This window comes from Mauremys mutica, chromosome 2 (genome assembly GCF_020497125.1).
Source record: "Mauremys mutica isolate MM-2020 ecotype Southern chromosome 2, ASM2049712v1, whole genome shotgun sequence".
Lineage (NCBI taxonomy): Eukaryota > Metazoa > Chordata > Testudines > Geoemydidae > Mauremys > Mauremys mutica.
In genome coordinates, this window is record NC_059073.1 from 124,834,798 (window position 1) to 124,847,136 (window position 12,339).

At 43.0% G+C, this 12,339-nt stretch overlaps 1 protein-coding gene across 2 annotated transcripts in view; it reads right to left on the reverse strand.

Annotated features, from left to right (window-relative positions):
- Positions 1-1,517: 1,517 nt before the first annotated feature.
- TNFRSF11A (TNF receptor superfamily member 11a) overlaps positions 1,518-12,339 on the reverse strand; it is a 38,073-nt gene continuing 27,251 nt past the window's right edge. For both annotated transcript variants that reach the window (XM_045008228.1, XM_045008229.1), the window contains exons 9-10: positions 10,997-11,840; positions 1,518-3,680 (exon numbers count right to left, since the gene is read on the reverse strand). In XM_045008228.1, coding sequence (XP_044864163.1) covers positions 3,268-3,680; positions 10,997-11,840 — 1,257 coding nt within the window. In that variant the 3' untranslated portion in view covers positions 1,518-3,267. The remainder of the gene's footprint in view (positions 3,681-10,996; positions 11,841-12,339) is intronic.

Genomic DNA, 12,339 nt, shown 5'->3' on the forward strand with positions numbered 1-12,339 from the left:
GAACCATGTGATAACTTGGTCCTCAGGATGGCTGCTTTCATACTGCAGATGGGGCTGAGAGACTTTTATGGCAATCTGAGATATGGCTTAGGATGCAGCAAAGTAGTTCAATAAAGCACTGATCCATTCTCTGCCTCTCAGTGTAACTGCGCTGAAAAAGGAATGACATATTTAAGTTATAATTGTCTCAGCAGATGACATTTCCTGGATCTTAATTATCAGCTGGGAGGCTTAATGGTCCAAGATGCAGTTGACTCCATCAATAACAATATTTTGCACTTATATAGCACCCTTCGTTTGAGGATCTCAAAGTGCTTTACATATATTAATTATTTAAGCCTCTCAACACTCACACGAGATAGGTGAGTAGTAGTATCTCTGTTTTTCAGATGGTTAAATTGAGGCACAGGGAGGTTAAGTGAATTGCTCCTAGTGAAATGAGTAGGTCCATGGCAGAGCTGGGCATAGAATCCAGAAACCCTGACTCCTGATTCTCTACAGACATCACTGTACTGTGCTGAACAGCTTTACCTCCCCTGGAAATACCAGGAGGATAGGTTGTTATTGCTTTTATAAGATTAAAAAATAGGTGCAGTGATTATTTTTTAGTTGATAAAGTTTCAACTGGTATCTACAGTGCATTGCTAGAGAATTATAATGGAATGCTAGGTCTACTATAGTTAAGGTTTAGACCAGCTTTCTTTTTAAAGCTCCACTCTTCTAAGTGCTCTAAAATCTGCATGGTTACTCAGATAAATGCTCTGCATCTTAGCCAATCAGATTCTAGAGTCTTCACTCTGCATTCCATACAGTTTATAATACATATTCAACTCACAAGAAGGAATCATCCGAGATGACACAGACCACCAATAGTCTTTAAGACACAGACTAAAATATCAACCTTTAAAATAAAGAGCCCCATTTTTTACTCTCATACTGCCTTGAACTACGGGGTCAGGAAGGAATTTTCCTCCAGGGCAGATTGGCAGAGGCCCTGGGTTTTTTTCGCCTTCCTCTGTAGCATGGGGCACGGGTCACTTGCTGGAGGATTCTCTGCACCTTGAAGTCTTGAAACCGTGATTTGAGGACTTCAATGACTCAGACAAAGGTTAGGGGTTTGTTGCGGGAGTGGGTGGGTGAGTTTCTGTGGCCTGCGTTGTGCAGGAGGTCAGACTAGACGATCATATTGGTCCCTTCTGACCTTAAAGTTTATGATTCTATAAGAGTATAACGGTGTGTATATTAATGAGCTGAGATCTAAAAAGCCAAGATTTCTTTTCTTTTCTTCCTTTCTTAAGGTATGACTGTCAATATACAGCTCCACAGGTTACCCAATGCTGTTCCTGTGGGAATCACTAGGGCACAGGGTGACAACCAAACAACAAAGGACATGTATTGCCTAGGCATACTAGTGGGAGGATTTTTATATTCACATTTGAGTTTTTGCCAAAAATGACATTGGAGGATATGATGTAATTTAATTTCCTCCATGTAATGTAATAAAATTGTGCTTTTGCTGAAAAAGATCTTTAGGAATTTATTATTAATTATTTGTATTACAACAGCAGCCAGAGCACCAATCAACATTGGGATCCTAGTATGTTAGGTCCCATTGTACAAACACATAGTGAACAACAGTGCCTGCCCCAGAGTGCTTACAAACTAAATTACATAGATGCAGAAATTACTTTAGGGTCAGTGACTGAGCAGCAAGGCAGGGAACCCAAGCAGCACAGCAGAATGTTGATAATCATGGAATGGATACTTCACTTTGGGTTCAGTCTGGAACAGGGAAAAGCATTGTACCTTCTGGCATGTTAAATTTCCCATAATGGAGTCATAACAGCACCCAGGCTGACACACCCATTTTTCATACTTATGTTTGAAGCTCTTTCACACTTTATTCAAAGAGCTTGTTGAATTCTTCTGGTGAAATCATGGTGCCACTGAAGTCAATGGTAAATGACATCAATAGAGCCATGATTTTACCACCCTCTTTCTAGCCCTCTCCCTTCCATTGTGGCACACACAAACAATGGAAAGAGGGGTAACTGAAGCTTGAAACACACACATCCCTTCTTGAACCACTGTCTTTTCCCTTCTCTCTAAGTAGATAATTTACCAAGGACTGAGTGGAGGAATTCTCCTTCTCAGCAGAATTCAGCCTACCCAGATCTCTAAACTGGAATTCTCCCACATAGGGTTTTTTTGTTTGTTTGTTTTTTTTAAGAGGGCTGAAAAATGTGTGGTCTCCATTTGTGCAAGCAATGTGCAAGGGGGTTACCCCCTTTCTTTTTATCTATGAATGGGCATCTAATGATGATGTGACATTCAATAAACTGCCTGCTTACAGGATTTTAGGTGGTCTTCACCTACAGAAATGTTATTGCAAACTGGAGCAGCTACACAGAAGGCCTGGCGGCTTTAGAGCTTTTCAGAAGAAGATCCTTCCTAACAAGAAATCTTCAAGTGAAAGATGCTCCTCCTGGTGGACAGGTGATTCTCACTCTAATCAAGAGATCTCTGATCATGTGGATCATGGAAGCGCATGGTTCATCTTCACAGGAGGCCAATAGGATCATTGCACAGTGATACTCAGGGTGATAAGGCTGAATTAAATCTAGATGGAAGGTTCTCATGGGAAATGCAATAGAATAGGGAAAGAGAAAGGCCATGCACAAGGGCTTGGCTTAATCTTTCCCCAAGTTCTTGTCCGGATGTCATTAGGGAAAAATATTGGTCAATACTTATGGTTTACCTTCTGAATATTAATCATAATTAGTATTCGTACTCTAGTAGCATTTACAATATGCTAGGTGTTGTGTACACACACACACACACACTCCCTGTCCCAAAGAGTTTACAATCTAAATTAATTAGTCTTCCACTTTATGTCCCAAGGATGAGGGGATGGACAGCAAGTCTTGAACAACCTGTACAATTGTGGGGAAGTAGATTTCCTTCCCATCAGATATTTCTGCAATGATAGCAGCTTTACACTTGTGTCGTCTCCACTAATAATTTCCACAGTGATAGCATCACAGGCATTTACCGTGGAATTGTCGGTTCCATTTGATGAAGTCCCCAAGAGACACCAGGAATAATAAAGGTCTCAGATCTAATGAACCAGTCACGGCAACCTGGCCTCGGAGCAGCTAACACAACTGTGCAGACCATTAATGTCATTCATTGGCTGCTATACAGTCCCGCAGAATTAATGGTGTTTCAGTCAAACACTAAGAGTGAGCAAACAGCTGTTGAGTCCCATCAGTGCAATGCTTTCTCTGAAAATTGTCCTGGCCTTCCCTCCTCTTGCACAGGTTGAAAGGCCCCACTGTGGCAGCACTTCCTGTCCTGGCTGTCTTGGTTCTCTTCTTGAACCACAGGCCCAAGCCTTCGCTCATATTCCCCCGTGCTATTTAGTCCTTCATTCTCTGCAGGGCAGGCTGGATTAGCATCAGCATATTTTTCTTTGTATTGTTGGGTGTTGCCTGCAAAAGTCTCGCAGCGGTTCAGGTTTTCCTCTTGCACTGGACTCCCCACATTCTCATCAGCTGTTCCGGTAGCTGTTGTCCCCTCTTGGGAGTTTTGACTAACATAGACAACAATTATATCGCCCTTAAAATTCATTACTTGTCCACTTGATATAAATGTAGAGTTACTGTTTCCAGTCACATTTCCTAGGGAAAGGGAGGGGAAAAAAGCATATATGCGTGATTAATATTTTCTGTCAGAATTTTGTCTCATGAGATGAATATTTAGCTGAGTGAATTTGATTCCTGTTATTTTCCCTCCCAGCACCAAACCTGTCATCCAAGTGTGTCTAGCTGGGATGGTAGGAAAATTTCTCCCTTTCAAACTCATCACCTGGAGGCAAGAGAGAGATCTTTTGCTATATACTCTCCTCCTCCAGCTACCTGCAGCAAACCCTCCTGAATTTGCTCTCAAGTACACAAACCCAGATTATGCTGGAAAATGCTCCACACATAATCTATGTGTAAAATGTTCATTGTCTGTCTTTCTGAATATATAGCTATGTTTTAGATATTTATAGATTACCAGTCACTATAGTGATTTTCAAATGATTGAAATTATTATGCAGACTATGCAGTAAATTTAACTAAATAAAATTTGAAAGACTTAAAAAGGTTATTGCCATGCCATACAGCCATGGATAACAGACCTTCTAGAGTCCAGTAGTGTAGAGCGTATGGATGGGGCGAGCCTAGTAGCACATGAGATTATACTCTATGACCCAGATCTGGCGATACACTCAGTGACTTTAATGGGGCTCTGCATGAGCACATTGCGGGATCATGGCCTGTGTCACAAAATCCTACTAGAATGATAATAGAAACCTCTTTTAAAAGGTTTGGCCATGAAGTGTGCATGGCAGGCAAAGGTGAGTTTATCCTACGAGCCTGATCATGGTGTCATTGAAGACAATGAGTCATTTTGCCATTAACTTTAATAAGAGCAGGATGAAGCCATGAAATTTCAAAATTCATACAAGAATTATGGGAAAGGCTGAGAAGAATTAACTTTCCCTAAGTTCAAACAAATAAAGCAATAAAAACAGCTTTAACAGAGTATTATTAGTGCTCTCTCTCTCTCTCTCTCTAAGAGGTATTCTTCCTACTACAGATTACTTAACCAGTGTTTATGGACAGCTCCTAGAGATTTTTAGAAATTCATGATGTTTTATTGGCATTTTTAATACTTTAAAATCAGCAATTTTATAACCCCGTCACTGCAGTTATTCATTAATGTTAAAGAGGAAACCACTTACAATCACCCTTTATAAGGCATGGCCTACCCCAGAACACCCTGGTGTTCTCAGTAAACAGTGATGTTTGCATGCCATGACTGAATTCCAGTAAATGCTGATAAATTCATACATGAGTACATCTAGAACACAGTTTGGCAGCACCTGGACTTTTTTTTTTAAAAGGCTCACATTAGCAATATTATTTACTTTAACTAAAAACCACTACACTATTTCTGTATCTTCTTTTCAATTATCACTGAATACCATGATGTATGACTAAAAGTTCTCTCCTTTAGGCACTGCCTTATTTCCTGCTCGAGCTGTTTCTTCGGTGAAGGCCCAATCCGGGTGTCACAATTCCCTGCCATCAACATGATGCTGATGTCACAAATGCTGTATTTTTGGTTAGAGTAATAACCCTTAGCATTTCCATAGTGCTTGCTACATCCAAAATACTGCATGAACATTCACCAGTGTTTATTTGTAGAACAGCAATTTTAGATAAACTACATGAAAGTTAAATAGAAGTCAGTTAATGTTTAGCTGAATGTGATATGGGATTCTTAACTGCTTATTAAAGGTGCCAGGTTGCTAGAAGAGGTGAATACTGAAATCCTCTTTCCCCAGAGTGTGTTAATGAACGCTGTCCACTTTGACCTACCAAATATATATAAAACCTGGACCTATAGGGATACTCTCCACAAGTATTCAGTCATTTGGTTTCTCTACCAAGACTGCCAGTTGCTGCCAATCAAGATTATAGGGTTGCTGGGGTTTTTTTTGTTACAATTACCTACTGAGAACTGGAAGGTGGCCACAAACTCACTTTGCACAAGCCACCAAGCAGCTTTCATGTGGTAATGACTGTTGGTTGCTACTGACTTGGACAGGATTTGAACTTAGAAGTAAAAGACTCTGTATCCCATTCCTAATTCTTGAGTCACTTAGGGGTGAATGTTCTGAAGAAGTTAGGCTCCTAACTTCTATTGAAATCAATGAAAGTTAGGAACCTAAATAGAAAGTTAGGAGCCTAACTCCTTTGTAGCATTCAGCCCTTAATCCTCCAGAAGGGGGCTTGCCTGTGATAGCAGGGGACTGGACTTGATGACCCAGGTGGTCCCCTCAAATTCTGTGTCCTAGGTTCACAAAGGGCTTCTAAAAGTTCTATTTATAGTCAATACCATAGATGGGCATGAACAAACACTACAGGTTTCAACTCTGAAATTTGGAGCATTATGAATTGGCACCTGAAGGCTCAGACCCATGTAACTAAATACTTTGGTTTGCAGATTTATATTTACATGCCAAAAGTCTTTCATGATAGGGCAGTTCAACATATTTCATTTACATTTTGAATATTAATGAGTAAAAAAGACAAATATTTCCTTGGAATTTTTGTGGCAATTTCCCCCCATTTTGAAGCCAGTTCTATTTCACAAAGCTGACATGCCACAAACTCTCAAACAGGGGCAGTGCTGGTAGGGGGCAGTAGTTGGACCTACGTCCACCCCCAAAATTTGCCTTAGCCCCCTACTCCTCCCTGCGCAATGGTCTGTTATGATAAGTAAGGGTGGCATGGTGTGGTATTACCACCCTTACTTCTCCACTGCTGCTGGTGGCGGCGCTGCCTTCAGAGCTGGGCAGCCAGAGAGCTGTGGCTGCTGGTCGGCGTCCCAGCTCTGAAGGCAGTACCGCTGCCAGCAGTAGCGCAGTAGTAAGGATGGCAATGCCATACCATGCCATCCTTACTTATGCAGTTCTGCGCTGCTACTGGCAGTGGCACTGCCTTCAGAGCTGGGCACCCAGGCAGCAGCTGCTGCTGCCAGCCACCCCGCTCTGAATGCTGATGATGTCCAGGGCTGGCCTGAGGGAAAAGTGGCACCAGGCAAATGGGGGGGCAGCTCTCCATACAATGACCCCTCCCCCCATGGATGGGGAGCAATGGCTGCAGGAAAGTGCAGGGTTGCAAAGTTTCCTGCAGCCACAGGAGATTCCCTGACATTGGTCTGACCCGGCCTCAGGAGTGGACCTTGCAGGGGAAGAGGAAGCCCCAGCCCATACAGGACTTGCACCTGGAGCCCGACACACAGTAAGACCCTCCAGCTGGAGGGCCTCCAGCCGTGCCCCTCCCAGCTCCGGGCCCAGCTCTTAGAGGTTAAAGGAGCCTTGGACTGACTATGTGTGTAGGGGGGCATTGACCAAAGTGCCCCCCTCGACTATGGTGCCCTGGGCAGTTGCCCACCCCTAAGGCCTCCCCTGATGATGCCACCAATTCCTTTGCTGAAAATCACAACAATCATAGAATCATAGAATCTCAGGGTTGGAAGGGACCTCAGGAGGTCATCTAGTCCAACCCCCTGCTCAAAGCAGGACCAAACCCAACTAAATCATCCCAGCCAGGGCTTTGTCAAGCCTGACCTTAAAAACCTCTAAGGAAGGAGATTCCACTACCTCTCTAGGTAACCCATTCCAGTTCTTCACCACCCTACTAGTGAAAAAGTTTTTCCTAATATCCAACCTAAACCTCCCCCTCTGCAACTTGAGACCATTACTCCTTGTTCTATCATCTTCTACCACTGAGAACAGTCTAGATCCATCCTCTTTGGAACCCCCTTTCAGGTAGTTGAAAGCAGCTATCAAATCCCCCCTCATTCTTCTCTTCTGCAGACTAAACAATCCCAGTTCCCTCAGCCTCTCCTCATAAGTCATGTGCTCCAGCCCCCTAATCATTTTTGTTGCCCTCCGCTGGACTCTCTCCAATTTATCCACATCCTTCTTGTAGTGTGGGGCCCAAAACTGGACACAGTACTCCAAATGAGGCCTCACCATGGATGATTGTCCACAATGGATCATCCACAATGGATGATTGTCCTTAAGTGAAATGGCTTCTCTGCAGTAAGTAGTATCTCAATCTTTGTACATGCATTTTTTTGTTTCATAACATAATGTTTGTCAGTTTTTCACCGGTTTAGTGGAAACCTTGAGAAACACTTGCCCCACAATGTATGTTTTTTGCTGCCTGTCAAATGCTGTTTTTGTGCTTTATTGGTAGTGCTTTATTTATTTTGTGCTATTTTTGTATTAATTGGCAGTTCATTTAGTTAAGAACTCAATTGCTTTTGTTACTTTTACAAAGACTGTGAATTATGTGGGTGCACAACAGTTAAAGCAAGAGTGACCCCCACCCCTCCAAAAAACAGCTTTAAAATGGTTTGAATTTTCTGATTGTATTTAATTGGGTTTTGATTTGGCTGGAATGGAAAGATGGGCTTGATTGGCTAAGGAAAAAAGGTGTACTTAGTTTTGGTTGGTTGGTATTTATCTTGTTTTAAATAATAGTGTGTGTGGTGTTTTGCTTTGTTTGCGTGTGCAAATGGCTAATTAAAAATATAATACAGTGTATTCTCCGATTTAAAGTAATTAGCTATTAGTATTATTTAACTAGTAATTTTTCCCAGAAGTTTACATGTTTATTGTTAATATTATTAGTATTATTAGCTTATTTATTTATTGGCTTAGTTTTTTCCTATTGATTTTCTGTGAATAAATGTTGCATCAGTGAGCTGCCAGAGATGTAGTTTAAAACTGGTCTGTATATATTTTTATTCTCCTTTTGAGGATAACATAGATAATATACATGTTTAAGTACATATTGTTAAAAAAATAAGTGTGTGCATCCACAAGATGTATAGGGCAGCCCTGCAATTTTCTGTCTACCTCACCTCAGCCCCACCACCAGGAAGAGGCGGCGCTGCCCCTGTTCACTCACCTACAGGGGCGGCTCTACAAATTTGGCCGCCCCATGCAGTCATGCGCGGGAGACGCCCCGGAGCCGCGGACCTCCCGCGGGCATGACTGCGGAGGGTCCGCTGGTCGCGCGGCTCGGCTGGACCTCCCGCAGCTGCGGGCGGTTCGCTGGTCCGGCGGCTCCGGTTGAGCTGCCGCAGGCATGCCTGCGGGAGGTCCAGCCGAGCCGCGGGACCAGCGAACCGTCCGCAGTCATGCCTGCGGGAGGTCCACTGGAGCCGCGGGACGAGCGCCCCCTCCGCAGTCATGCCTGCGGCAGGTCCGCTGCTCCCGGGGCTCCGGTGGACCTCCCGCAGGCATGACTGCGGCAGGTCCGCCGGCCCAGCCTGCCGCCCCCCCGGGAAAGGGCCGCCCCAGGCGGGTGCTTGCCCCGCTGGGCTCTGGAGCCGGCCCTGCTCACCTATATGGTTCTGGTACTATGCCAATCCATATTGAGACAGTTACAAAATGTATGTTGTGTGTCTTTTTCTGTCCTAGCACTTCACAGAGGATTTCATTAATGCTTCTTATACACCCACAGCTAGTTCTTAAGCATGACTCAGAATGGAACCATTTACTAAGCCCTATTCCAGTTCACATGTACACATCGATATTTCCCTCAGAACATTCCCATTCCATAAGCAGAAAAAGAACACATGAACTGTGCATTTTGAGTTTGATTAATTAAAAATTACTATTTTAGAATTGGCTAAAAGGCCCTCACAGCAGTAATATGTCGCTTATGGTAAATAAATAACACAGTATGCATGCTCAGGTTTCACCAGGTAGCACTATAGTACGTGAAGGCACCCAGTGGTGCCTATACAACTAAAACTACACCAAGAGAATTAAATAGCAGACTAGATTAGACACACTTCCATTCACGTGAGAGTCCAAACTCCCCTTTCCCCCTGCTCCCCAATCCCTAATCTCCCCTGCCCCTCTGTTCCATAGTCTCTCTCTCTTCATTCTACTGTTGGATTTAAAGAGAAGAGTAACATTCTGCTAGTGTCAAAAAGGACTTGACCTCTAGACATACCTCAGATGTCCCTCATTTTAGCCCCAAAGGTATCTATGGTCCACACAAGTCATGTGTAACAGAATGAGTCATTTATAACAGAGGAATGAATCCTGCAGTATTTTAAGTCTCCCGTGTGGATAACATTTTTGGGGGGGCCTCTGACACATTACAGCCCACATTTGGGTCTTGGCAGGTTGACATGAATGCCCCAGGACACTACTCTAAGGTAGAATATGCATTTATAGAAGGGCAATTGCCTATTATTAATATTTGAATAACCATAGTACCCAGAGGCCTTCATCAAGACCAAGGTCCCATTCTGTTAGACATCATAAAAGAATGTATAAAGACAGGGTTGCTGCCCTGAAAAGATTACAGTCTAAAACTACTAGTGACACATGAAAGGGGGGAAGACAGAAATATACATATATAGTTTCTCTGTACACTTCCCCCCGCTAAAAATAATTTAAATGGAACAACTGAACAACATCTGCCCCTAGAGCCATCATAAATAGATGATTTCTTATGGTAGCAGATGTGGATAGGGTGACCAAATGTCCTGATTTTATAGGGACAGTCCCAATATTCGGGCTCTGTCTTATATAAGTGCCTATCACTCCCCTACCCCCTATCCTGATTTTTTATACTTACTATCTGTTCACCCTAGATGTGGGTACTGAAGAGAAGTTTGATGCAGGAGAGTGTAGTGGGTCTTAAGGAATCAGTTCAGAAAGGGTCACTACTGGGGGACAGGTGTTAGCCCCTAAGTCATTGTATTCCATTTTTTTTCCGGTTTGTCATTTGGCTATTTAAGAATATACTAAATAACTGGGTTCCAGAATTATTAAGAAGACAGAAGTGAGTGTGTGGGCAGAACAACAGTGTGCATCAAATTATTTTAAAATTCATTTTGATGTGTTAAAAATAATAAAGAGAAAGAATTAAAGAAACTTTGGGCCTGTTTTTTTTTTGTCAGTTATAATGGTGTTTAACTGCAAACTTCATGCTTCTGATTGGTGTTTAACTGAGAACTTCATGATAGAAGACGAAAGTGCAATGAATTCACTTTGTTCTACCATCAAAATATTTAGACAACAGCATAAACTGTCTGGGCTCTGTAGCGGGAGCCAGAGGATGGAGGTTTCCTTGCTGGGTGGAGAATAACCACTGGCACCAGCATGAAACCTCATTGGGTCTAGACCATTTCCAGAGTCCAATAGAAAACAAATGTCCTGGCTTTTTTATCCTGGTCATTGAAAGTAGCTGCGAGGCAAATAAAAAAAAAAGCTTCATTTTCTTAATCTCTCCTTCCCCCAAACCATGCCCTGCACTGAGATTCAGAGTAAAAGAATATGGGGAAAGTAGGAAGGATAATCCTTTATGATAGTATGTGGAGCAAGCCTGCTGGAGGGATTGCTTACCCGATGCTTGTGGGAGTTCTGAAGTGCTACAATTTGCCCCAGAAGTGCTTCCGTTTGTTTTCTGGTACTTTGTGCCAGTACCTTCAGAGGGAGTATCTTCAATGCCAGGATTGCTTGCTAAAGTACTCTGACCTGCAGAGGGAAAGTCCAAGCCACAGGTGCACTGTGGATAAAGTCCATTTTCCGCTGAGGCTGTGGTATGGTCAACTGCTGCACAAAGCGGTTCGCTCCACTTCCTAGGAGATTCCCTAGATGAAACCCCACAGCCCACGCAGTTGTTCACTGACTCAGGGTTCACTGGGAAGTGATCTGTGTCCTTTATCTCTGTCTCCTTCATATGACTACAGGTGCAATGGCAAGATTTCTGTAGGTATTTGTCTGAGGAGACATGGATGCAGTCCAGGCTGCATGAAGGATCAGAGCTATAGCAGCCTGTTAAATCCACCATGCTCTCAGTTCCTGTGAAGCACTGACTTAAGCTATCATTCTCCCCCACCTCCAGTGGCTCTGAAAATGGTGACACGGATTTACTGTCAGGCCGACTCAGTAAAGGTAAATAACCATGGGTATGGGGAGCTCTATCTACATATTCGTCTTCCATGGGAATCTGCCTGAAGTGGTCATCCTCAGACTCTGTTGCTAAAGACAAAGTTGGGATGTTCTCTCCCAGTTCATAGTGGATTGTATCTGGGCTGCCTTTCCCATAGCGAGTGTGCCCCTTTGGGCAACCCATGTCTTCAGAAAAAATATAGTCATCAAGGGCTAGCAAATATATTCCTTCAGAAGGCTGAGGACTTGCAGCGTTCACCATGTTTGTATTAACAAATGGCTCTCTGGGGGATTCCTAAACAAAATCCAAAAGAAAATTTTTTTAATAAACAGATCATCAAACTATTATTTTTCTTAGCAGAGCAGAAATGATATTTAGATAACTTAATAGTCTTGAGTTGCAGTTGCTGACTTAGAGCAGCACCATCTACATTTCTGACCCATAAAATGTAATTCTGCTTGGATATGTGACAAGGATCTTACTGGACAAGTCTGCTCCTTGTGTGTATTCACAGTCATATCTGCTCCCGCAAGTGACAAAAATAAAATTTTAACTAGTTATTGCTCCCGTTGGTTCTAAAGAGCCAAAACAGCTAAGAACGAGTGAGTTAGATTCTAGTCTTCCTTCTGTCTCATTGACAGAATTGTTACTAAGGTCCAATCAGTTACACCTGAGCAAGCCCATTGACGGCAACGAGGTTTGCACAGGCAATACTGAGGGCAGAACCTTTGTTAATGGTGGTGATGCATGAAGAAGGAAGAATCCAGATTGGCTTTCAGAACTCAGGATGAGC